The 25,103-nt window shown below is 49.3% G+C and overlaps 2 protein-coding genes across 4 annotated transcripts; one reads left to right on the top strand and one right to left on the bottom strand.

Moving 5' to 3' along the window:
- Positions 1 to 1,710: 1,710 nt before the first annotated feature.
- Positions 1,711 to 5,560, top strand: M6PR (mannose-6-phosphate receptor, cation dependent). Its single transcript, XM_032191584.1, has 7 exons — positions 1,711 to 1,796; positions 2,409 to 2,582; positions 2,800 to 2,972; positions 3,057 to 3,166; positions 3,369 to 3,499; positions 4,042 to 4,168; positions 4,733 to 5,560. The coding sequence occupies exons 2-7, from the start codon at positions 2,410 to 2,412 to the stop codon at positions 4,853 to 4,855; spliced, it is 837 nt and encodes a 278-aa protein (XP_032047475.1). The 5' UTR covers positions 1,711 to 1,796; position 2,409; the 3' UTR covers positions 4,856 to 5,560.
- Positions 5,561 to 7,752: 2,192 nt separating this feature from the next.
- Positions 7,753 to 24,711, bottom strand: PHC1 (polyhomeotic homolog 1). Of its 3 annotated transcripts, none has more exons than XM_032191605.1 (15): positions 24,681 to 24,711; positions 21,413 to 21,569; positions 19,603 to 19,713; positions 18,355 to 18,432; positions 17,421 to 17,570; positions 16,324 to 16,455; positions 14,695 to 15,193; positions 13,612 to 14,369; positions 12,473 to 12,620; positions 12,151 to 12,359; positions 11,432 to 11,543; positions 10,758 to 10,866; positions 9,937 to 10,087; positions 9,093 to 9,324; positions 7,753 to 8,808 (listed from the first exon to the last, which is right to left on the bottom strand). In XM_032191605.1, the coding sequence occupies exons 2-15, from the start codon at positions 21,524 to 21,526 to the stop codon at positions 8,654 to 8,656; spliced, it is 2,958 nt and encodes a 985-aa protein (XP_032047496.1). In that variant the 5' UTR covers positions 21,527 to 21,569; positions 24,681 to 24,711; the 3' UTR covers positions 7,753 to 8,653. The 3 variants fall into 3 exon arrangements, with proteins under 3 accessions (XP_032047496.1, XP_032047488.1, XP_032047506.1); XM_032191597.1 differs by having other exon boundaries at positions 16,324 to 16,479; XM_032191615.1 differs by lacking the exon at positions 16,324 to 16,455.
- Between the last annotated feature and the right edge of the window lie 392 nt (positions 24,712 to 25,103).

The raw sequence follows: 25,103 nt of genomic DNA on the forward strand, positions 1-25,103 counted from the left end.
TGGGGGCAAGTGCCCCTTAAATAGTCCAATATCAGACCATTTATAGCTTTATTAATCCTACTCAAGATATTCAAGCCCACCAACCTAATGCTGGGCCTGGAATTCTGCTGCAGCGCCAAAATTTGCAACAGCTGAGCTGGCAGTGTGCCCAGGTGGCCAAGAAGGCCAACAGCATCCTGGCCTGTATGAGAAATAGTGCAGCCAGCAGGAGCAGGAGGTGATCGTCCCCCTGTGCTCAGCTCTGGCGAGGCCGCACCTCGAGTGCTGTGTGCAGTTTTGGGCCCCTCGCTACAAGAAGGACATTGAGGTGCTTCTGCGTGTCCAGAAAAGAATGACGAAGCTGGTGAGGGGCCTGGAGAACAAGTCCTACGAGGAGCGGCTGAGGGAGCTGGGCTTGTTCAGCCCAGAGAAAAGGAGGCTCAGGGGAGACCTTATTGCTCTCTACAGGTACCTGAACGGAAGGTGTGGGGAGCTGGTGGTCGGCCTCTTCTCACAGGTAACCAGTGATAGGACTAGAGGGAATGGCCTCAAGTTGTGCCAGGGGAGGTTCAGGTTGGAAACGAGGAGACATTTCTTCTCAGAAGGAGCAGTCAGACACTGGGACGGGTCGCCCGGTGTGCAGTTTGTTCATTTGATTCGTGTCAATATGGAACATCGCTAGGGCCTCGTGACAAAATGTGACTTTCTGTCTTACATACCCTTGTATAACCACAAGTCCCAAGAGAAATAGAGTGGTTAGTGTATATAGCTTTTGCATCTTGCAAAAGAATGGTCGAGCAGTTCGTGTCGATAGAGGGTTCGAAGGGTAAACCTTGAGACTCGGGTTTGGGAGATAAGAGCATAGGGGGGAGTGTTTTGAGATAACTGCTGCCTATTGCACGAGACACAACTTTCTGACATCCGGCCCAGAGACTACTACACAAGGGGAAGCTGAGGAACGACCGGAGGACGAAGCCTGGGAGGAAGACTGCGAGCCTTCAGTGCGAGCGACCCCCTGAGGGACCCCCGGAGACCAACACACATGCACCAGTGGGACGGCTCGGGTCCAGGGGAGCTGGTTATAACGACCCTGCCTTTTCCAGCAGTGGTGGTGGGTCTGTGTTAGCCTAGGGGCATAAACACCGGCCGCCTGAGGTAACCGGGGGCTCCCGGCGCACCCAGCGCTGTCTGCTCGCCTCTACTCCTTTAATCAACGGTAAGCTCTAACCGCAGTCCTCCTTGGGACCCGGCCATTTACTACACCCGCTGGAGGCGGTGGAGGCACCGTCCCTGGGGGCGCTCAGGGGCTGGGGACGGGGTTTGGCGTTGGCGACGCCGCTGCCAGGGGGCGGGCGCAGCAGGGGCCGCCCTCCCCCCTCCCCGTGCGCGGCCCCGCGGCCCCGCACAGCCCGGGGGCGGCTCCCGGGCCGCGCTCCGCCGCCATTGGCCGAGCCGCGCCCGCCTCCCGCCGCGCTCCCCCGCGGCCATTGGCGAGGCGGGAACAGCGGGCGGGCGCTCCGGAGGCGGTGCTCACCGCCCATTGGCAGGACCGGAGCCGCTCCGCTGGTGGGCGGGGCTTCCCTCCGCGCTCCCCATTCGCTGAGAAATCGTCCGCGGGCTCCCATTGGTCGGCGGAGCGCCGGGCGCTCGGGGCGCTTCCTGCTTCCGGCCGGCGGGGCGGCAGAGAGGAGCCGGGCGGCGGAGGGGGAAGGCGCTCCGCGGGCGGGGCCGGGGCCGCGGCCGGGGCCTGCTCCGCGCCCGTCCCGCGCCGTCGCCCCGCGGCTGCTGGGGGCTCGCCGGGCTCGGGGCGGCGGCAGGTGGGTGCGGCGGGGCGGGGCGGGGCAGCGCGGCGCGGGCCCAAGGGAGGTCAGCGGCAGCGGCGAGGCGCTGCTGGGCCCTGGGGCGCGGGTCACGAGTTGTCAGCTCGAGGAGAGTAACGTGATTGCTGGGGTTAAGGGGCGTGAGCAGGCAGCCTGGCAGGCCGCGGCGGCTCTTAACCCGCAAGCCGTTTGCACAGGGGATGCAGAGGGGTATGATTAGAGGGCTGGGAAATCGTTGTTTGCTGACCGGCTTCTCAGGGGGGTGAGATAAAGAGCAGCGGCTCGTGGCTGAAACCCACGCCAGCGTTCAGCCTGCTGGGCTCTGCTGCGGCTGAATCGATGCTAATCAACACGCTCAGCAGCAAACGTTCACGCGGTCCCGAGGCAAAATTCAGAAAAGGATCTCAGAGAGTCCTCGTGACTTGTGCTTGGGTAAAAAAGGTTAGGATTTGGTGTCTCTTGGGAGCTGTGAAGTGTTTCTAGACTTCTACTTCTCCTTTTTGCAGTCAGGATTGAGGAAGTGGCCAGTGATTGACTCTGTGACTCTGCAGTTAGTTTGCAGGGGGGTGAAATGGTTAATCCCCTGTGTTCTTTGCGGTGTGTACCCAGGATGTCCTCGCCCTGCCATACCTCTGCTGTGCTGGTGGTCTTCATGGCACTTGCTGTTGGTGTGGGGACTGAGCCATTGAAAGAGCAGAGCTGCGATGTGGTCGGTGATGAGAGCAGCGAGTCACAAATGGAAAAAGCCCTGCTGAAGAAACTGGAACCCCTGAGCCAAATGAGGTACAGTACGGGCACGTGTCAGCTTGCTGTGGGCCTTGGGGTTGCACCATGCCCAAGTTAAGGTCAGGCGGAGAGAAGCATTTGGGGCCAGACTTCAGGACGGGCTCTGTCAGTAGTATGGACTGTGACTGGCTTCCCAGGTCTTGAGTGTTACCTGCTTTGAGCCCTACTCATTGTCATTCAGCGGGCTGTCTGTTCTGTCTTCTCTCTGCTGCAGGTTTAATGCGACCGTGGAGATAAGCGAAACAGAAAACTACACCTACCAGTTCAGGGTGTGCAGGCAGGTCAACGACAGCTCACATGATTTTGCTGGCCTAATACAAAGGGATAGAAAGACCGGAAAGACTACGGTGGTAGGAAGAATCAATGAAACCCAGGTCTTCAATGGAAGTAAGGCCACATGCAGCATCTCTTACTTGGTATCTTTTGCCTATGGGTCTGGATTTGCAGCCTGTATTCTTTCTCTCTTGGCAGGTGACTGGATCATGCTGATTTATAAGGGGGGTGATTCATATGGTACGCACTGCAGTGGTGAGAAGAGAAGAGCTGTGATAATGATTTCTTGCAAGCGGGGAGTTATGGCGGTGAGTGACAGTGCGAGGTGGGAGAGGAGCAGGAGGCTCTCAGACATTGCTTATAACAGAAGGGCCTTGAGGAGGCAGTGAGGTTTTCTTCTGTTCTCCAAGGCTGTTGCGTAGTTGTACGAACAGTGATAAAACTGCTTTTTGGTAAAGTTCAGCTTGCCTGGGTGTATTTTCAAGTGACTTGACTCTTCCTAAATTGCAGAGCTCATTCAGCATTGTGTCGGAGGAGCGTGAAAAGGAGCAGGACTGTTTCTACCTCTTTGAGATGGACAGCAGTGTGGCTTGTCCAGCTGAGGATTCCCACCTCAGCGTTGGCTCCATTCTACTAATCACGTGAGTCACTGGAAGAGCCGTTCGTGTTTGGGCCGTAATCTCCAAGGCCATTTAGAAAAGCAGCAAGTGTTACACTAGTCCAGGCTGTTGTAATATACCTGCCCACAGCTACTGTTGAATGTGAGCGTGCCTCTGAGCTTTGTAGACGAGCTGTAGCATAAGGCATGATGCTGCGGAGCTGCTCTGTTCCCTGCAGACGTCCCCCTTCATAGTTTACAGATCTGTTCACTGCAACATGGAAGGTGTGATGTCCTGGAACTGTACAGCAGCTCTTTGCCAGAACTGGAAATTCAGACTAGGAGTCCTGACTCTTCATTTTCTGTGTTTGTGCTTTGGGGCGCTACTTTATGTAATGCTCCTGGAAGATACTTACTACCAGATCAATACTTTGGAGACCTTTTCTAGTGTGGTCTTGCTAAATAGATCACTTCTTTAAGTGGTGCTCAGCTACTTCCCCCAGTGCCAACCTGAGACAGGTAACTGGCTTGGAAGAAATTGTTTCTAGGATTTTCTGAGCTCTGACTTTTAATTCTGCCCTCCAGATTTGCCTCGGTAATTGCAGTCTACATTGTCGGTGGGTTCCTCTTCCAGCGCCTTGTAGTGGGAGCCAAGGGCATGGAGCAGTTTCCTCACTTTGCCTTCTGGCAAGATCTGGGCAATTTGGTGGCGGTGAGTGAAAATCTGTGTATTTGCAATCTAGGCCCGTGTGTTAGGATAAGAGAGAGCAGTAAAATGGTAGCTTCCTTGTCTTCGTGGACTGTATTACTTGGGTGGTAGACCTGCCACATTGCACCCTGTGGCAGAAGGAGAGGTTATTTTTTTGGAGTGTGGAGGGGAGGGGGCAGAGGGAGGGCATTACTGACTGACTCCTTGCCGAGGCTGGATCCCTGCTGCTCATTGTGGTTAGCGGTTTTCAGGTAGGAATGTTAAGCTGGGAGCTGTGAAATGTTTGTGTTGGATTATGTGAAACCATTCCTTGGTCACCTTAGGCAGTGCTGCTTACCCTCCACGTGTGTCTCAGTGTTGCTGCATCCTGTTAATTGGTTCCATGTCCTACTCCAGAGCTAACGAACTGTCAGGATTGGCTTGGGTGTCTGCATGTGTGTGCCTCTTGCCCAGGCAGTGTTCTGTGGACCTGCCCCAGGTAGCAGTGGGGTGGGAGTAGTCCCATAGCAAACCAGGAGCTGCTGAGCCTGCGCAGTCTGACTCCAGTGCAATAACCTGTGCTTGCAGGACGGCTGTGACTTTGTCTGTCGATCTAAGCCCCGAAACGCGCCGGCTGCGTACCGTGGTGTGGGCGATGACCAGCTGGGTGAGGAGTCCGAGGAACGGGATGACCACTTGCTGCCCATGTGATGGGCTCTCAACACCGAACTCTCCTCCCCAGCGCTTGGTTAATCGGATGCTTCCCAGCCAGTTCTTCTCTCACTTCTGGTTTTCTTTCTACGATTTGCTTTTGCTGCCTCTGGTATGTCAAATCTCATGGATGCCTCTGGGTGTGAACAGCACCGGTCCCTGATCATGTGGCTTATGAATGTAATGCTGCTTTTCTTCAAAAATGCAGCAGAGCTGGGGGGGGCGCAAGTGCTGAGAGCTGAGAAGACTCAGGAATAAAAGATTAGTCAGAGGAATAAAAAAGAGCCATGGATAGGTGTAGAAAGGGAAAGGAGGCAGTGGGTTAAAACAGCTGAGGCTGTAGGGGAGGGGGTCTCTTTCTTTTTTCCTCCTAGGGTTTACAGGATCTGTAAGACACTGGATTATTATTTTTTTTTCTTTGAATGCATTTTCAGCTTTTGTAGCTTCTGCACTGTTACACACAGTTTCTGCCAGCATAACCTGCACAGAGTGCTCTATGCCGGACTTGTTGAGGATGGAAGAGGCATTGGCACCCCTGCAGTCCTTTTTCCTAATGGAAATGCATGGAAAAGTACATGCCCATTTCTTACAACAGATATCAAGGGATGCATATGCCATCCTCTCAAACCTGAGAGGGACAATGCTAAAAAAAAAAAAAAAATTATATAGGAATCCAATACAGTCTCATGACTTTCCAGTTCAGCTGAAATATGGTCAGTCTTCTCTATCAGTGAGAATCGAAAGGCAATGATGTCCTGCTAAGTAAAAGGGGCATTTGCTGAAAGTGAAATGGTCATCAAGGGAAAATGGGAAGGTCAGAGGTAGCTGCCGCTTGAGTTCTGTTACAAGTCTGTCTGAGGCTAACTGCCCCCGTAGCTCAGTTACTGTCCGAATTCCCTTACACACTACAGTTCCTTGTTTGGCAAAGGGCTTTCCTGTGAAGCCACCAAAACTGATAAAGGAACCATGGAAGCCAAGGGTAAAAATGCCAACACATTCAAAACTGTGTTCAGGGACGCCTGTGCTTACAGCATCAGCTTTGATTAAACCATTGTCCCTGTAAGCATGGTCCAAACCAGGCTAAAGATACTTGCCCTGTGCAAATGGTACTTGCATGCTGCTGCTGGCTGGGAGTGAGAGAGAACCTTCCCCTTGGGCACTAGTGAAAAGTAGGTACAGCTAATTTTTAAGGCTTAATTGGAGCCTTTAGGAACTTGGCACCTGGTTCCTAATTGCCTTCGATGTGAGGAGCTAGACTCTACACAATCCTATTCTGCCATATTGTGGGTTGGCAGAGAACCATCTTCAGTCTTGAGGGTGGAGACTGTGAATGAGCAAGCCACTTCTGCTTTTAGCACAGGCAAGGTTTGTATATTTGTGTACTGCCAAAGCAGACTGAACAGTGGCAGGAGGGGCAAAAGAGGCGCCCTGCTCTCTTGCTGGGTTGAGTGGACAAACAATTCCTGCTGTCTTTGATTCTTGTTATGGTCTCAGTCTTTCTCATAACATTGAAAAAATAGGAAGTCACTAAGCCTGTTGTTACTGTTTTTCATGGTGGTGTGTAAGGTATTTTTTTTGTACAAAACACAACTTTCAAAAATAAAATGACCAAAAAAACCTGCTGGAGTGTTACACTGCTAATAGGTTTCTTTAGTACCAGGCCACCTTTGTTAGCTAAGGGCGAAGGGTCTTCAGTATGTGCTGTCTCGTGCCCCGACTGTCTCCTTAGGTTATACACACCTTTCGGACTGAAACTTTAGAAGCTCATGGAGTTACAGAGGAGAAAAATTCCCTATATTTGTCTGAAACAATAAGAATCAAAGTTTTTGTTGTTTTTCTTCTCAATTATCTGATATAAAAGTTATAAAGCAGCCAGACTTGTAAAGCCTGAACAAGCATTTTTTTTTATTAAGAACACTGAACATGAAATGATGTGAAATGTTTCCATTTCACTGAAATAAATCCAGTCCTCAAAGGCAGCTAGTAATATACATGACTGCCTACCCTGCTGAGGGTTAAACTAAACATGAGTTTTGTCACAGTCAGCCTGCTAAATAAGATGGTTTGTGGCAGCTTTCCTTTACTGTTAGAAGTTCTAAACTCCCCCCCATCTGTGCGTGCGCACCATCCCCCCCTCTATTTAGGCTGAAAAGCATTATCAGGCAGCTTCCTTTGGGCCTGTGTTAATTAAAGACCAGAAGTTGCCTCCACATTGTAGCATCTTCTGAGCACTTCCCCCTCTTTTTCTGATGAGTCAATAAAGAGCCCATTCCAAAGATCTCTCAGGTTTTCTTACTTACGCCCTTAGGCCTTCCCCCATGCAATTACAGCTCTCCTACAATAGTAGGTGTTTTTCAGACAGAACATTCTTGCATTTCACTCAAGTAGGCATATGAAACTTCTGAAAATAGAAAAGCTTTTTTTTTTTTTTTTTAAAATCTTGCTTTCAGGTATGTGGCTGTAGGGGACACTTACATCTTCATGCTTTGTAGAGTGTTTTTTTTTTTTTTTCCTTTTTTAAAGCAGATGTGCTGGAAGAAAACAACTGCCCACAGTTTTGCCTTTGCTGAAGTGTCACAAAACTTCTGGATTTGGTCCTTAAAAACTGTGGGAGCTGAGTAGCAGGGGCTTAGCCTAGAACGTAGTTGTACCCCTTAGAAAGAAGTACTAAAGGATCATAATTCAGTTATTGGAGTGTTTTTGTTTTTTTTTTTTATACTGAGGAAGAGAAGTATTTGTCTTACATCATCACCAAAAAAAGTCAGAGGCAGATGATACAATCCTGCCAGCTTAAACTTTGTCCCATAAGCTCTCCTGAGGATAATAAAGACAGACACAAAAAATAATACAAACAGGTAAGAGAACAATCCCCACCCCCACCCCACAAAACAAATCAAAAAAGCAAAAAAAAAAAACCAACAAAACAGCTGATTTATGAAGAGCCTTGGTGCTTCTTGAGACTGCTTTGGATCTGTAAATTATACCCTCGCACTCGCATACTGGGGAGACAGACCAAGTGGTATAGGGTTTCCTAATGTAAGACAACCCCCCACTCTGATTTCCCCATCACCTTGTCATAAGTACTCAGGATAAATGCTCCTCTGACTGTTTCAATGAGGAGCATCTGGAGTGAATAGCTGCCGAAACACTCAGTCTTTGATCTGAATCTCTACAGGAGACAGTAAAGCTAAGGCAGCTCCTATTGCCATGTGCCTTCAAGTTTGGTATGCATGCTGGAATGGCTATTAAACCCAGTTCGTAAACAGCCTAGGTTAGCTTTTTAGAAGTGTAACAGAAGCAGCCTCTTGCTCTAGTTCTTTTTTGTCCACATCTGTCACTTGAAATTTACTAATTTGCTTCCTAAATGCCTCAAGCACAGCTGCCCCCAATATCCATACAGGACAGGGTCTTCCTATGCTTCAAGTTCTGACACAAGACTCAAATAAGATCCAACAAACCTGCTGTAGCAAAAAGGGACAAGGGCCCCTTTCAGAAGTCTGCTAAAACAGAAAGAAGTCTCCTTTCCCTTCTTGATGTGGTAAACGGGAGAGGCATATTCAAAACCAGGAAGAAGGCAAGTTTCAAAGGCCCCAGGTAGGAGTTTTCTTCCCCCTTGTAGCACCATTAAAAGACCAAAACGTGGGCTTGTACATGGCAGTTTCAGTCAAATTCCTTCTCGTTCTTCTTGAATACAAGACCACAAGGGATCATCCCATTCTTCCCTGCCCCAGCAGGATCCTGCAAAGCTGGCAGCTGCTCTGGGTGTCAGAGCTGAAGTGAATCTACTGCCACGAGCTGTTAGGTCTCCTTGAGGACATTGATCTTGGCACAAATCTTGAGAGCTGGTCCCAGCTTGATGTTCATGGCACTCATGAGGTGTTCCTCCTTCAAAAGCAACAGGGCCTGGCCATCTATTTCCTGTGATCGAAACTCCTCAGCAATCTCCTGGCACCCTGCGAAAGCAAGGACACAACACTGAGAAACAGATGGGCACTCCTGCCATCCCCACTCTTTACAGACCCCTGGCAGGCACAGGAAGTACGCTAGGAATCTAACCGATCCCCCCTCCCCACGCAGGCTGCCTGAGGAGTACAACTCATCCATTCGCATGACCCGCTCCAGTTCAGAACCACGCACAGAGCACAGTAAAAGCACCAGGTACCACTCCCAAAGATTTCCAAAAAGATTTCCCCATGCTACTGGATCAGAGGGCTGCAGGAACGCAGCGTAACCTCACCTTGCAATGATGCAATGAACTCGTACACCTCCTCCACACTCCAGCGACTGGGATTGCTGGACAGGAAGACTGGGTTGATGCCGTGTAGATCTGGGGTAGGTGGGGCCATGCTAGAGTTTGCCAGGTCCCTCTCTCCGTGGCTGGCCCGTACTGACAGGGGTCCTGGAGACGTAGGGGACAGAGCCTCATCATAGCTGGAGTTATCAGAACCTCGACTTGAGTCCTCTTGACCCTGTAAGCCCACAGAAAAGAAAGAAAAAGTGTGATATTTTTTTTTTAAACCACAGTTACTAGGTGTGAAACCAGACAATGGCAACAGTACAAGTCCTAACAGTCTGGGGCAATTTTCTCAGGCTGTTAGTCCAGGGGCAGCTGTCACAAGAGCTCACTGAAGGGACACGAAAGTAAAATCTCGTCTCCCTTCCTCTTCCTTTTCCCCATCCTCCCCTAGTCCATTCCTCTTCCTCATGTCAGCTCTGGAGCTCTTTCAATCCTTCTATAATCTGATTCAAGTAATTAATCTGAAAAAAAGTGAACCGTACAGGAAAAGTGGATTGTTTTCTACCAAGCCTGGCAGCTGATCACACTCACTGGGATGTCTGTGACATGCTGGAGTGAATACCGAGTAAACAAATACAAATGTTAATCCACTTTTTGCAGTTGATGAGCAATTAGAGCAGCTTACTGTGCCTTGCGTAACGACCGTGTCAATGCGCACTGGTCATGTACTGTACAGCTACATACACTAAGAACCTGGTACCTCCAACAGTGACGATTTTTATGCTGAAATCTGCCTTGAAATCTGAATTTCTGCTGAAATCTGCAGGCAGGACTACGGCCTTACCCTGTGACGCTTGCCCTGGATCTTTGTTCGAGCAATTTCAGAGCTGCTACGCCGCGATCCCCGTCGGCGCACACGAGCATAGTTGGCTTCCTGGAATTCTTTCATCTTCTTTCTCTGCAACCGAAACTGATGGCTGCAGCTGACATTGTACCTCAAATAAGTAGAAGCAGAGCAGCAATTAGGAAACAGCAATTAACTGAACGTACCATTTCTCCTTTCTCTAGATGTGGATGAAACTTCTCTTTACCATCAAATTCTCTTCTTCCTCCTTCTAAGAATTCCCCCTGGAAGGAACCAGTCCAGACTTCTCAAAAGCAATATTTGGACACCAGAGTCTTGATCTAACATCTGAAGGGTCAATTAAGTCATTCCCCTAAGGGAAAAAAGACCCATAACAAGCACTCTGCTATCAGTAGGAGGCAGCGACGACTAGTGTAATTTCTCCACGGGATTTCCCCCCCCAGCTTTCCCTTCTGTCTTTACTACCAACGGAGCAGACAGCTACCAGTAAGCATTCATTTAGTCAGTCAAGTGTACTTGAGAGGTTCTTTGGAGCCCAAGAACTTCCCTCTTCCCATCTCATTTCCTGAACAAGTAGGAAATCCTGCTTACACTCAACACCACATCCACCTCCTCCAGACCTAGAAGAAGCATTCACAAATCATAAAGAGCTCCAGTACTAAAGGGCCTCTGTGGTCCATGCATCCCACGCAGGGAGAATCAGATGTACTGAAGTACTGTACACTACCTGGAGAAGGGACACATGCCTAGTTCCCGAGAATGTAGAGTCAGAGAAGAGGATGATGATGTCTTGCTATTACCTTTTAGCACAGGTCATGGAACAAAACCTCTTGGAGCCACGGAACTGGGTGGCTGGGGCATACTTCCCACAGTATTCACACTTCAGCAAGTTTGCCTTCTTATCAAGCTCTGGTGAGATACAGAGATATACACCATTTGATGATTTGAGCTGAAACAAATCACACGTAACGATTCCTCATTGCACTACTCTTCCTTTGAGCAGACAGATTCCAAACACTATTGTCTTTTGAAACTACTAAATTAGCGTGGGCAAGAAGCTGGTAGAGGAGAGGCAGAAGCTCCACTAATTAGGACCCCAGGATATTCAACAGAGTAGTGTATTTCTCCTTGTCCTTTTTGCTAAACAAGCAAGAAATAGCATATCCCTCATATCCTACAAGGCTGTGGGGGAGTCTCTATCTGCACTCTCTGCTGCGTCCATACATCCTTCACAGTCATTACAGGTACAGTTCAGATTCTGCTTACTAACATAGGGTGTGTTAGATTGTATTAACAACAGCAAAAAAAGCAGTATCTTCTGGCACTTAAGAAGATCCTAGGTCTGTAGCTTGAGACACTCCAAGGTGTTAGCAGGACAGAAAGGGATACGAGTCCATAACGTATAAAGTAGATAATGAAGTAACAGCAGAAACTTTCAGTACCACTATCGAGGTATCCCAGTGCTGAAACTCACCCATAGAAGCACTGTCCCCTCCTGGAGAATTGCTGGACAGGTTTTCACTCTGGCCAGAAGGAGCCCCTCCCTGCAGTGGTTTCTCAGATTCTTTCAGCAGCTGAGAACCCACCTAGCCAGGAAGAGAAAGAATTTGGCCCATCAGTAAAGGAGCTCTGTGCCCACCACTCTCTTCTGAAGCATATGCCACTCACTCCTTATTGTAACTCAAAATAATCCCTCTGCATACTAAGGAAGGAGAGATGCTGAACCAAGTTACTCTTCCCTTATTCACAGACGTGGCAGATTCATTCCAAGATCACCAAGTATTGTCTGCTTTGAATATCCTGCAATTCCATGCGACTTTATTTCCCCTTATTTGCTTTAACTTCACCTGCTGCTTATTTAAAATGCAGCACATCTTTCCCTCAGTAGAAGTCAGACAGAAGAACCTTCTTATAATTCCTGCATAAATCATTGCTTTGGGGACTATTGGAGAAAATGGTTCCCACCACATTTGCCAGTTCACATTTCCCATCTCACTCCAACCTGTCGTCTTTAATACCAACTCGATGCTTTGCTTCATGCATGAAACCAGTTTCCTTTGCCTTCCTCTCACTTTTGTGAGCTAAAAAAGCTTACATGGAACACAGGGAAAAAAAGTCCCGTCCAAAGATGGATGCCCACCACCCTTCCAAGAGACAGCTACACCTCCTTTCCCCACAGCAGTGAATCCTTACTGGAAAGGGTTCCGCTCCTTCCTGGATGACAAAGCCCTCAATGATGTGTGTGAGGATCTGGGGCTTAACAATGGCTTGTGGCGGTTTGGAGTCTCCCATCTGACGTGACACCATTGCTAGGTTTGGGGTGGGTGCAGAGGTGGGGGTGACTGATGCTCCTTCACTGGAGGTGGTATTTGGGGTCGCAGCGGCAGCAGGATCGGATTTATCTGGAATGTTAACAGCACCAAAGTCACTGTTACTATTGCTCCGCTTACTTCAAGGGGAACTTGAGATCAGATCGTTAGTACAAAAAAAACAGAGCTCTCCTTTTGTACCTCACCTCCAAAGCCATTCTTCTCCTCCATGTTTTTGGGGCTGTCTGTCACAGGAGAAGACCTGGCAGGCAGCAGTGCAGTGACACTGGCTGATTCCTCCTTCTCCTCCTCTGACTCTGCCTTGCGTTTTACTGCTAAGGTCTGAGACTTGCCCTGAATGAATGAAGAGGCACGTGTAAGCAGAGAGAAGAGCCCCAAAGCAGAGAGCAACACAGATGGAAGGCAACAAGATACATCCTGCTCCATCAGACTTCATCTCCAGCCTGGTTCCCATTCCTGGAAATGCATCCAGCTCCCATCTTTGTTTAGGAGCATTTACCTAGCAGGGAGCTAAAACTTCAGAAGACATACATACTACAGAACTACTGACTAGGATGTAGCATCCTGGTTGATATATCGATACACTGATATAACACCAGGACACCCTGCAAACCTCGAGGGATTATTCCCAGAAGAAATGGAATGGCTTTCACCCAGCAGTTTCCAAACAGGCTTTGGGCTAAATCAGATCAGTTCCAATGAAGAAACAGAGTCAAAACAATAGGGGAAGTATGCTGGATGAGAGCAGAATTGTCCCTCAGCTGTAAAAATCAGACAAATCCTGTTGACAGCTCCCTGAAGAAGCAGCCAGTTTAGAAACAAACTGGCACATTTTGCCCTTGACTACACAAGCGAAAACCCAGTCAAATTAACAGTCTCAGCAACTGACTATGGCTATCTGAGCTGAAAGTGTCAGTGTCCCAGGGAGTCAGGCAGGCCATGGTTGGCCAATTTAGAGCAGCACACGAGGCCTACGGAACATGAGCTCTTTGTCTCTCATCTGAGAGACAAAGAGGCCAACTGCTGTTAAATGGGATATTTAGGACGTGATGTGGACACCTACTCCATTTGAATCGGGGTCCAAGTCTCACCAGTTTGTGTCATGCAAGCCTCTAAATGATCACATGAAAGAAAACTGTTTGTAGTCAGTAACCCCAAGGGCTGGACTGGAATCAGCATTTTTGAGAGCAAAAGCCTCTATATCCCTTAATCCAAACCTCTTATTCCTCCCATCCCACCGACCCAGGGCTGGAATGCAGTTAGTGTCCTAGGACTGAACAAAGAGAATCCATGTGGTATTCCCCTTCTTGATGGTCTCACTTACTGGCAGCTGGACAGACTGCATGTAGAACGCTGCTGGCATCTGAGCCACAACTGGAGAGGAGGCTGGGCTCTTCACCATGTGGGTTGTGCCTTGAACTTGTGCCAAATTCACCCCTGTGGTGAGAGGGGGAGCTTCCTGTGAGGATGGTGGAGCTGAAGAGGATGGGGAAGCAGCATGGCCTTGGGAAACGGGCTGGACCACAGCTGGCATTCCCCGGGAAGTCGTCACTGCTGCAGCAATCTGAGCTAAACCCAGCGCCTGGGCTTGGCCTGAGCCCTGCTGCCGAGTACCCACCACCTGCACAGGAATGTGTGGCGGAGGCTGCTGCGCTGCTGACATTTTGGCAGGCCCCAGCTGAGGTGGTTTGATGGGAGTGACCATAGATTTTGACTGGATTGGAACAGGTGATTTGGTGGCTGGCTGGCAAGAACTGTCCTGCTGGAGCTGAACAGGCTGTGCCTGGGACTGCAACATCGGTTGCACCACAAGGGTCTGAGCCTGCTGCTGGTTTTGAGGTGGCGCCTGCTGCTGTGGAGGTTGAGCTTGTTGCTGCTGTTGGGTCAGAGATGGTGACTGCTGCTGTTGCTGCTGCTGGGACAGCTGGAGATGGGTGGCTGTGTGGAGGAGCTGGGACTGGCGGTGCTGGAACTGCTGCTGGTGATGAATGGCAATCTGCTGCTGAATCACCACCTGCTTCTGCAGGTGAATCTGCTGCTGCTGCTGGATCAATGAGTGTGGCTGAATCTGTGTATACGTGGCTATACAAACACAGAACCAGAGAAAAGGAGAGCACAAAGGTTAGCAACAGCACAACTGGGAACAAAAAAAAAAGGCAAGCAGCCACCACACTGGTTTGAATTGTTATGTTCCAAAATGACTGACAGCCAACTGGCAGAGGATGGTGGGAACTGAACGGGCTGGGATCAACTTCTGTCATTAGTAGAGCAGGATAATCCCTAGAGAACAGCCTCCAGGAGCACGGCAACTGGGAGGCTTGTTGGGAAACCTCTCACCAATGGGCTTGAAATGGCACTCTTCTGAAAGCTCAACTGGTTCAAAGAGAAGGAAGAGAGCACCACTCACCTGAGCTGATCAGCGTTTGGCTGGGTGCTGGTGTAGCTGTCCGCGTCAGGTTCATGCCCACTGTCTGCTGTCCGCCACTGTCCGTTTCACCCTTCTTTGTGGCTGCATTCTCTGTCTCCGTTTGGCTTCCCTGGCTGATAGTCACTGCCTGGGCAGCTGCTACTGGTAGTGGTTGCACCACCCCTGTGCCTTTCCTTTGGCAACTGCCAGCGGCACCTGCCGAGGCTGTCTGGCTCAGTCCTGTTGAGGTCTGGCTCCCACTGCTTGCCACCACACCCCCAGAGACACCATTGCTGCCTGCTGCCCCCTGACTCAAGTTGAGGGACTGGCCTGTGCTGCTAGAAGACACCTGAGCTGCTGCCAAGGTCTGGCCTGTACTTGTGGCCTGTGGCAGGCACGAAGCCTGGGAGTTTCCTGGTAGAGCTGCCTTCTGAGCAGAGCTTTGGAGCTGGGCATTAGTGGATGAGGTCTGCTGGCTCCTCACAGCCAAGTTCTGCACCTAGAGACACACATACAGAACACAGTCCATTTGCATCATGCATGTTTCCTCCTGGAAGTTGGAGAGAGGTACAGAACAAGAGAATGCATCAGCAATATTCTCTGCTGGGATGCAGGCCAAGCCAATGCTGTAAGTCTAACGTGGGGAGCTGGCTCATACCATAGGGCGAGGCTCAGGTGCAACCCTCAGCAGAAAACATATTAACCTGAACTGCCTTCTGCCCCATCTCTGATGGAAGTTAAAGATCTCGTGGCACTTTCTGAACAGCACTTGAGGAAAACACCATTCTTTCTGAGGCACGGGACAGCCTCCAGACCTGTCTGCCTTGTCCTCGCATTGCTAGGATCCACGTTAGCATGGCTGTAAAAGTAGAGATACCCCTTTAAAGACCAGTAATTCCTTCACAGTTTTTGTGCCACTTGCCTCCTCTATCCGTACAGTGCTTTCCATTCAGGAGGCCTGCAGCCTTGCTGATTTCACCAGTTCCTCTGCATTTCAGTGCTACCATCCTCAGTATTTAATCCCCCTCCAAATGCAGCATTATCTTCAAGTTCAATTGTGGCTAACTTTGCCACAAAGAAAGGGCTCCAGAAAAGACAAATATGAAGTAACTGGAAATCCCAAGAATGACTAGGTTAGGACCACGAAAATGGGAAGCCACTGCAGCTCTCTGACCCAGAGAAAGATTTACAGCTGAGTGCAGGAGCTAAGACCTTGCGGCATGTTCAGTCACCGGCATTTTTACAACAAACCACCCGGGTTAAGGAACACTATTGCTGACAAAGACTCTGCATTGTAGAGTGAATGTCTCACTGAAAAATGGACACAGAACTCAACAGTTCCTTTCACACAAGGACAACTAAAAAGCTGTGAAAACATGATTGATCCAGCCCATGTCTCATCCCAGAAATTTTAATCAGAAATGAATCCAGTCTCTGGAGGCAGAAAGCAAACACCGGGAAATGATGGCAAGAGAGAGCAATATCTCTTGCCTGCAATAGTTACAGGGACACGGAACGGAGATAAAACAGAGCAAATCTTCTGTGCAGGCAGAGGAGGCTGGAGACAAGGACCAGGGTGCAGGTTGTGTACAGGGGATGGGAAGGGCTCTGGGAGGGGGTGTCACTGACCTGGTCTGTGTCTGCATGGACCCCAGGAGACTGGGTGGGTGGTACCTCCTGCTGGACAGCAGCCACGGCCCCATTAGGCATCAGGATGAGTTGGGAGGCAAGAGGCACATTGCGGCCCAAGGTCCGGTTTACCTGCAACAGGTTCCCCAGCTGTGGCTGTTGGGGATGGGTCAGGTGATGTGGAATGAAAGGAACAGAGGGGAAGAGAGAAAGACAGACAGCGAACCACAAGCAGATTACAAAGCAACACGAGGCTGCAGTGTTGTACACGGCATCCCCCCCAGCCACCCTTCCCCACGCTGCACTGTAACATAACCCTCAAGAGCAGGAAACAGTTTCCTTCTGGAAACAAGCAGTCTTCTGTTAAATATGGGCCTGGGGCAACTCCCACAAGCTGCCCAGGACCAGCTAAAATACTTGTGTATAATTTAATTTTGAAATGTATATTCAGGACTGGTTGAGAAACAGCGATAAAAGACATACACCTAAGACCAGGGCTGTTTGAACAGAGGATTACAAACTGTAAAGCCAACTGAGACACAGAACATATTTTTCAAGTAGGTAACCAAACTCCAGATAGATTATAGTCGTCTGTTTTCCATACAGCAGCACTTCATACTAATCAAAAGGATGAGAAATTTGTTCCTGTTGATTTACGTTCCTAGACCTACTTGAATCCTGACTTACATCCCTGTGTGCAGTGACTGAAGGGAGTAATTTACCATATATCTGTTCCAGCAATCAACAAGAAGAGCAGCTTTATTTCTGCCAGTTCTACTCCAGTCTAGGATATATGTTTCACATTTATGCTCTACTGAGAAGTGCCATGGGATCTTTAACATCTATGCAGAGCAGAGACAAACATAGTTCTTAAGAATTTCAATACACAGTACAAAGCTAATTTACCCTCAAAAGCTGAGCCCAAAGTCAAATGTGGTTTCAGGGATAAGAGTTCCTCATCTGAATTTAAAACATATCGTATCACTCTTAGAGTTGGAGTTAGCCCTGAGTAGTCGGTAGTCCCAAACAGTGAAACACTGGAGTGTCTAGAAAGTGGGTTTTATGGTCAGGACACATTTTGTGTACTTATCCCTTACCCGGAGGTACATCTGGGCCTGTGACTGGTTGAGAGGTGGTGAGGTGGTATTCCCAAGGAGCACAGACTGCGTCAGAGTTGTGGCACTGGGGGAACTCACACTCTGTGAGCGACTAATCAGCTGAGCAGCTGATGTGGTGGCTAGGTTGATCTTAAAACAGAAAAAAAAAAAAAAAAAAAAAAAAAAAGACAAAAATCATATAAGAGATGGGGGCAAAGAAAGAAGTAAAGTTTCACTTACTGGGGTACAGCCAGAACAAATATTTCACAGTTTTTCCCTGTATCCCGCAGGGGTCCAAGAATAAAGAAGGAAATTCTAGCCTTAAGAGGCTATGTGATCTGAACTAGCCAAAATCTTGGATGCTAACCTCATTTGTACGATGAGCCTGAGTATCACTGCTACTTTGCAACTTCAATAAGAGATCCAAAAGAGAACTAAAAATAGATTTTCTCCAGCTTCTCAAGTAAAGGGGGAAAAAAATCATAATGTAATCTGCCTTAACAACTCACCTATACTCTTTGAACAAATCCCAGTTCCCCAATACCCGCTATAAAATCGTACTTCCTCTCATTCAGCGAGCTACCTCGAAACAAAAGAGCATCCCCTTCCAAGCTGCTCACAACTCCTCCTTCTTATAAATCCTGATCTTCTCCTAAACCAAGAAAACATATCCCCAAAGCCTCAGGAAAAAGATATTTTCTACCTTTCCAGCTAAGAAGCCTATCCCACTCAGAAACCTTTTTGGGGCTCCTCAACCCCAACTAATAATGACAGCACCCCAAATCCTCAAGTTGTCTGTATCTTGTGGATTCCCAGCATTCCTAGAAGCTGTGTTTCCCTGGCTGCCTGCCTTCCTAAAAGACAAAGAAGAGTAAGAACAAGGGCAGAGGGGAGCAGGGTGTGGGGAAAGGCTTTGATCTGTGTAATCACTTACAGAGGCCTGGGTGGTGGTAGTCTGTTGTGGGGTGCTGGTGTTGGGGGAGCTGGCTTGTCTGCTGGCTGCAATTGTAGCCTGCAAGAGAGATTGACAGAGGAATGAGTACCTGAAAAAAACTTTTTTTTATCCAGCCCAAATATTTGGTTTTGTAAGAACACTAAATACCATCATCATCATCTTCTCCCATTCCCAAGAATGTTGCCCCAGTTTGTCATGCTACACACTGCAACTCCTCATCCTGATGCTCCAGTCCACTCTGTTAATGCCCAGACATCCCCTGAAATATCACCAATTTGCTGAGCTAGTCATACAGATTAGTAACAATGCAATGATAGTACTGCAAGTTACAAATTTCAGATTACAGCACATTCAGCTGGCAGAGAAAGGTAAACAGATTTCTTTTTTCCTTTCCTACAATGATCCCATGGCAAGCACACTGTACACGTTTAGTTGGTTTTACAACTAAGATTCACATAATACTGGTGAGAGGATTCTATGTGCTCTGTGCTATAAAACTGCAAGTAGGGATTTGAAAACAACTAAAACCTGGACTAAAAGCCAAGAAGCACAGCTACTGATGGAGATATTGTTACATAGACAAAAGTGTACTGTCACATCACCTATAATTCATCTCATCAGAATTTGTCATCAGTTCAAGTGAGCAAAGTCGTTAAATTAAAAAAAAAAAAAGTTCATTTATGCAGGATATATCATCTCAACAAGCTCAATTAAAGAAACCCTTCTTCATGGAGGAGATTTACCCCAGATCCTTCTTGCTAGTAACTGGAAAAGAAACCACGTGATAGTAAGTTTCAAGAGAGAAAAACTCAGAGGATACCACATGAAATTTCACACACACAGAACTACATTTATTCTCAGAGAAATAACAATCTATCGTTTTATTTAAGACTGTTTTAAAACACTACTGCATTCACTGGTAATGTAAACACCCACCTTTCATTTAATGGAGGTACAGTAGCTAGTCACATGCCTCCAATGTGCAAATTCCCTTATGGGATGCTATATTTTATCTTTCCCTTTTTGTACCTGAAAACTAAACAAATCTCTCCATCAAGCTTCCAGTTTACTAGCTGTTTATATTACATTCAAACAATGTGTTTAACACGTTGCAAGTAGTGCAATTAGGTACCACTTGTCTAATTGCAGATCAGGACCTCGGTATGTAAGTCAGAGTGCAAGTAAAGAATCATCCAGTTCCTCACCTTCTGCCCCCTTTTAACTCACCTGCTGGACAGCAGCCAAGCTGTGAAGCTGGGCACTGTTAAGCTGCTGCTGGAGCATAAACTGATGAAAGTACTGAGCGGCATTGGGCTGTCTCTGGAGTGCTTGAAGAGCCTAGAGAAAGAGGAAAACCCAATTGTTAAAAAACAGTAAGCCCTTGAAACGTGATCAGAGAGAAATGAAGAAATAAGAGCCTTGGGACCATATCTCATCCCCACCAAAAAAAAAAAAAAAAAAAAAAAAAAAAAAGCCATCAGATTAGTATAACAGAACAGGTAAAGAAGCTACAAACTGGTAACAGACTGAATCACAGACATATTCCAGGACAGCAGGAAACATACTTAAAAAACTTTTAAAAACTCCAGGAATTTGGCAATTTGTGCTTTAGTAGACAGACAAGTGTTCCAGCATAGTATGTATATACACCATACAGACTATATAGAGGAAATGGCACGATAAACAGAATGACTTGCATTAGGACAGCAGAGCTAAAATCCGAGTACTGACTAAATCTAAAAGGCTGGACACTGGAGGAGTAGCTTACCAAAGACAATGCAGAGCACCAGACTACGGGAAGTAAAGATCAGGCCTAATACAATAATTCCTAAATCCCAAAACAGGACAGCTCTTCAAGCGTATCACAGAATCATAGAACAGCTCAGGTTGGAAGGGACCTTAAAGATCATCTAACTCCACCCACCCCGCCATAGGCAGGGACACCTTCCACTAGATCAGGCTGCACAAGGCCTCATCCAGCCTGGCCTTGAACACCTCCAGGGATGGGGCATCCACAGCCTCTCTGCGCAACCTGTTCCAGTGCCTCACCACCCCCTGAAAGAAGAATTTCCTCCTAACCTCTACTGTCACTCTCCCCTCTTTTAGTTTAAAACCATTCCCCCTTGTCCTGTCATTATCTGCCCATGCAGAAAGTTGCTCTCCATCTTCTTTATAAGCCCCCTTTGAGTACTGGAAAGCTGCAATGAGGTCACCCCAGAGCCTTCTCTTCTCCAGGCTGAACAGCCCCAGTTCTCTCAGCCTTTCTTCATAGGAGAGGTGCTCCATTCCTCAGATCATCTTTGTGACCCTCTTCCAGACTCATTCTAACAGCTCCACACCCTTCTTGTGCTGGGGGCCCCAGACCTGGACACAGCACTCTAGGTAGGGCCTCACAAAGGCAGAGCAGAGGATGACGATCACCTCCCTCCACCCGCTGGCCACTCCTCTGTTGATGCAGCTCAGGATGCAGTTGGCCTTCTGGGCTGCAAGCGCACACTGCTGGATCACGTTGAGCTTTTCATCTACCAGAATCCCCAAGTCCTTCTCTGCATGGCTGCTCTCGTTGTATTTTTCTCCCAGTCCGTGCTCATGACCAGGATTGCCCTGGCCCAGGTGCTCTTCGCTTGTGGGAGGGACTTTTCTCCCCAGCCCTTATCTACAGGTTCAGGGAAATGGGAGACGTGTGAAGCCTGACTGGCAGTGAAGACTGAGACAAAGAAGTTGCTGAGTACCTCAGCCTTCTCCATGTCTGTTATTACCAGTTCACCCTTCTCATTTATCAGAGGGGAACACTCTCCTTGGTCTTTCTTTTCTGAGCAAAGTACCTACAGAATCCCTTCCTGTTATTCCCTGCATCCCTTGCCAAGCTCAGTTCCATCTGTGCCTTGGCTTTCCTACTCCCATCCCTGCACATCTGGATCCCTGTACTCCTCCCAGCATGCTCCCACCTTGACACATGACAACCCAGACGGACATGAAAGGGCTCAGCACCCTTCGGCTACTGCACACTCAATCCCAGAACGCAGCAGTGTCCTACCTGCACAGCCTGTCGCTCATACAGAGACATCTGTGATATCTGAGGACGGGTGCTTCCTCCAGAACTGGAGCTGCCGCTGCTGGAGCCGGAGTTCTGCTCACTTTCAGTCTCCATGGTGACAGGATCCTGGGAGCTCAGGCTGGGATCAACTCCAGATCTAAATCGAAAGATTTGGAAACTAAGTCAGGCTAGAGAAAGAGCCAAACTGTATTTCACTGCATTACACAGCTTTTTTTTTTTACTCGAATATCCCAGTACCAGGCTTCTTCCACAGCTTTGCTACATCAAAGGGGGCTGGGGGTGCTCAGAGCCAAAATAACCCAAAAATACTCACAGTTTAAGTCTTCTGTTACCACAGTCTGAAATGTAACACACACATCCTCGTATTTTTATTGCCATGCTACAATCGGACACTACAGCATCCTGAGCTCTTAAACAGGCAGCAGAGCGAAGCAGCAGCTGCAGCTCGTTCAGACAACCACTTGGTTACAGACCTGATCACCTCTGCTTCGAGGCTAGTGAACTCAGGTGAATTAACTGTACTTCCAGTCTCCCACTGTACTTCCACAGCTTCTCAGCACCTCTTCCTGCAGCCTCCTGAGAGGTGTAATTATTCCACAACTCCGCTGCCCTGCAGATACACCAACTCAGTCCTTTCTCCCAGTTTGGCCCCCAATCCGTAATTGTCTCTTTCTTTCTCTGATCACATGCACTTCCCGCTACTCCTTGTTCCTGACAGACCGTAACTCAAATATCAGACTGGAAGCTGGTATCTGGGGTGGCAAGTTGGTTTAAGGAAGAGTGGAGCCAGAAGCAGGGTGGACGAAGGCATCACAAGCAATACTTATGAGGGGAAGCATACCACAGAGGTCATACAGAGCCAGAGAGATATTCCAGGGACAGAAAGATGAGTTGTGGTGAACTGCAGAACTAAAGAAGGCCTGGAGAAGGTATCCATCAGCCAAGAGGAGGAGAAGAAAGACTGAAAAAAGTGCTTAGCAGAAAAGTAATGTATTGGGATGATCAGGGAGCCTTCGTGTAGCAAGTAAGATGGGCTATACCGGGAGTAATGGTAGGAGGTAGAGCGAGAACAGGAAATGTACAAAAGTGGTTAGACACGAACAGAATTCTACTGAAAAAAAGTGACTTTTCAGAAGGATATCATTTGCATAAGGCTTAAAAAAAAAAAAAAAGTTTCTGATAGTCTGTTTATCACTGATGGAAGATCCCATAGCATCAGCACAGCACCTGTATGTAGACCTTTTCAAACCCAGAGTTTTCAAGCTTCACAGCCCGCACCAAAGGCAACTTCTTCCAGGTCAGTAAACAAACAGAGCAGCACAGCATACAAGGAAGTGCACCAATATTCTCTACCAGACAAGTTTCTAAACTCCTGAATGGCGCTAAGAGCAGACAACTTTGAAGTGGGACAAGAGCATCAACATTAATAGCTGTGGACGGCTGATTGTATCAGGGATCCACTGTTCCAAACCTTCTCCTCGAAATCTGAAAAATTCTGTCACCAACCAGCACACAGATGTTGCTCCAGTCCTGGCTTCCCCACGAATCTTTACACCTCTGCCCTTGAGTCCTGCCTAGGCATCTATTGCTAATGCAATACTACGGTCCTGTACCTGCTCCAGCACTGACCATGGGCAGGTAACACCCAGCCACCTTTTCCTCAGCTAAAACACACTCTCTCAACTGGCCACTACTGTCTTCACCCACAACTCTGTTATAGTTAGAAGCAGTCGATCAATACCCAGAACACAAGATGCTCCCCAGGGGGCAGCACCAAAAAAAGTAGATGAAGCCTAAAGCAACTGAAAAGGGAGAGAACACAGAGATTTTCAGAAAAAGGAACTGATGTAAATATATGAAATACTTCAAACGGGATTAAAATGCAACTTGGAGCAAAGCTGTACACATTACACCAAGTTATCCAGTACTTCAGCTACAAGGAGGAGAAAATTACCTTACTTCCAGCACTCACTAGACCCTTCCACCAGTTGATTTAACTTGTTAACTTTACAAAAAAACTACCCTAAGCATCATTTTCAGTCAGATCAGTGAGCTGTGGGCTCACAGGTGAGCTAATTCAGCTGCCAGTCAGGTGGAAGAGAAGGCAACTCAGCATGCTGTTTGTCCAGCTTCACGTATGACCTTACTCTCAGGGTACCAGGAGGAGAAACCTGGCTTCCAAGTTGGTGCTCTGCTCCACCAGCCTGTATTTCCCCCATATACAACAGCATCAGTCCTAAGATTACCAATGTTTTGGAGTTTGACATTGGTCTAGAGCTTCCTAAAAACAGGAGCTGGCACAAACCTGGAACCCTACTGGAACAACGGTGCCTCTGGGATGAAAAGCATCAACAAGCATTTAGGTGCCTCTTCTGGGGACATGGATGGAGAGGCACGCTCTCCCTTTGCAGAAGGCCAGTAAGGATTTACACCGCTTGTAACAAGCAGGATTATCCACAAAACCCTTCCCAAACTCAAAAACAAGGAGCCAGGGTCTGCTGCTACCAGGAAAGTACACCCAGGGATGCAATTCCACATTGGTGTCAGCCTGCGTCTGGGTCGGGTTATTTCCACGCCAAGTATCCCAGGCTTGGCCCCCTCCACGCACACCTTCCAGCACCTTTCCGGGTGCCGGCCCGGTGACCGCTGCGCTGTCAGATCCCTGGACGCTGCCCCGTGCCATGAGCGACCCACCAAAGGCATTTAAGCGAGGCATTTTCCAGCAGCCTGAGCTCAGCAGCTCACCTTCCCAGCACCACTGCCGGACCCCCTGCAACAGAGGGCAGACCCGGGGCAGCACAAAGCCCCCCGCACAGCAGCGGAGCCGGCTCGGGGCTCGTTTCCCCGGCCCCACCAGCGGCGGCACCAAACTTTTCCTCGCTCCCCCCCCCCCCTCCTGCAGAGCGCCCGCTCCCCTCCCACCCGGCTCCGCAGCCAGCCCCACTCCTACACCCCCACCAGCGGGGCCCCCTCCTCCACAGCCCCCTCAGGGCGCTGCGGCACGGCGGGGGCACGGCCACCTGCTGCTGCTGCTGCTGCTGCCGCTGCTGCTGCTGCACGGCCCTGCACAAAGCGCCGGGCAGCGGCGGGGCGACGCGAGGCGAGGCGAGGCTGCCCCTCGCCCGGCGGAGCGGGGCAGGGCGCACAATGGCCGCCCCGCGGGCGCTGTCAGCTCGGGGCCCGGCCTCCCCCACACCTCCCTTCCCTGCCTTCCCTCCTCTCCCTGCCGCCGCCGCCGCCTCCTTACCGCAGCGCCCGGCCGGGCTCGGCTGCTCTGGGCACGCCCCCCCCGAGCGCGGGCAGCCGGGCCGAGCCCCGCCGGGCCGGGCAGGGCGGGGCGGGGCGGGGCGGGGCGGGGCGCGGGGCCCCCGTGTGCCGGGGGAGGGAGGGCTCCGGGGGGGGGCGGGGCGTCACCTCGCCGCCGCGGCCCCGGCCCCGGCCCCGGGGGCCCCGCTTGGCCGCTGGGGGCTGGAGGGGGCGTGGCTCCGTTAGGCTCCGCCCCCTCTCCTTTTTTTCTTCTTTTTTTTTTTTTTTTTTTCCTTTTTTTTTAAAAAATTTTCTCTTCGGGGTTCCCCCCCGCTCCGTCACTTCCGCTCTTCGGGGCGCTTCCGGGCACGTGATGGCGCCCTCTCCCCCCCCCGCCGCTTTGCGGTTGCCATGGCGACCTGGC

This window comes from Aythya fuligula, chromosome 1, assembly GCF_009819795.1.
Source record: "Aythya fuligula isolate bAytFul2 chromosome 1, bAytFul2.pri, whole genome shotgun sequence".
NCBI classification, from domain to species: Eukaryota; Metazoa; Chordata; class Aves; order Anseriformes; family Anatidae; genus Aythya; species Aythya fuligula.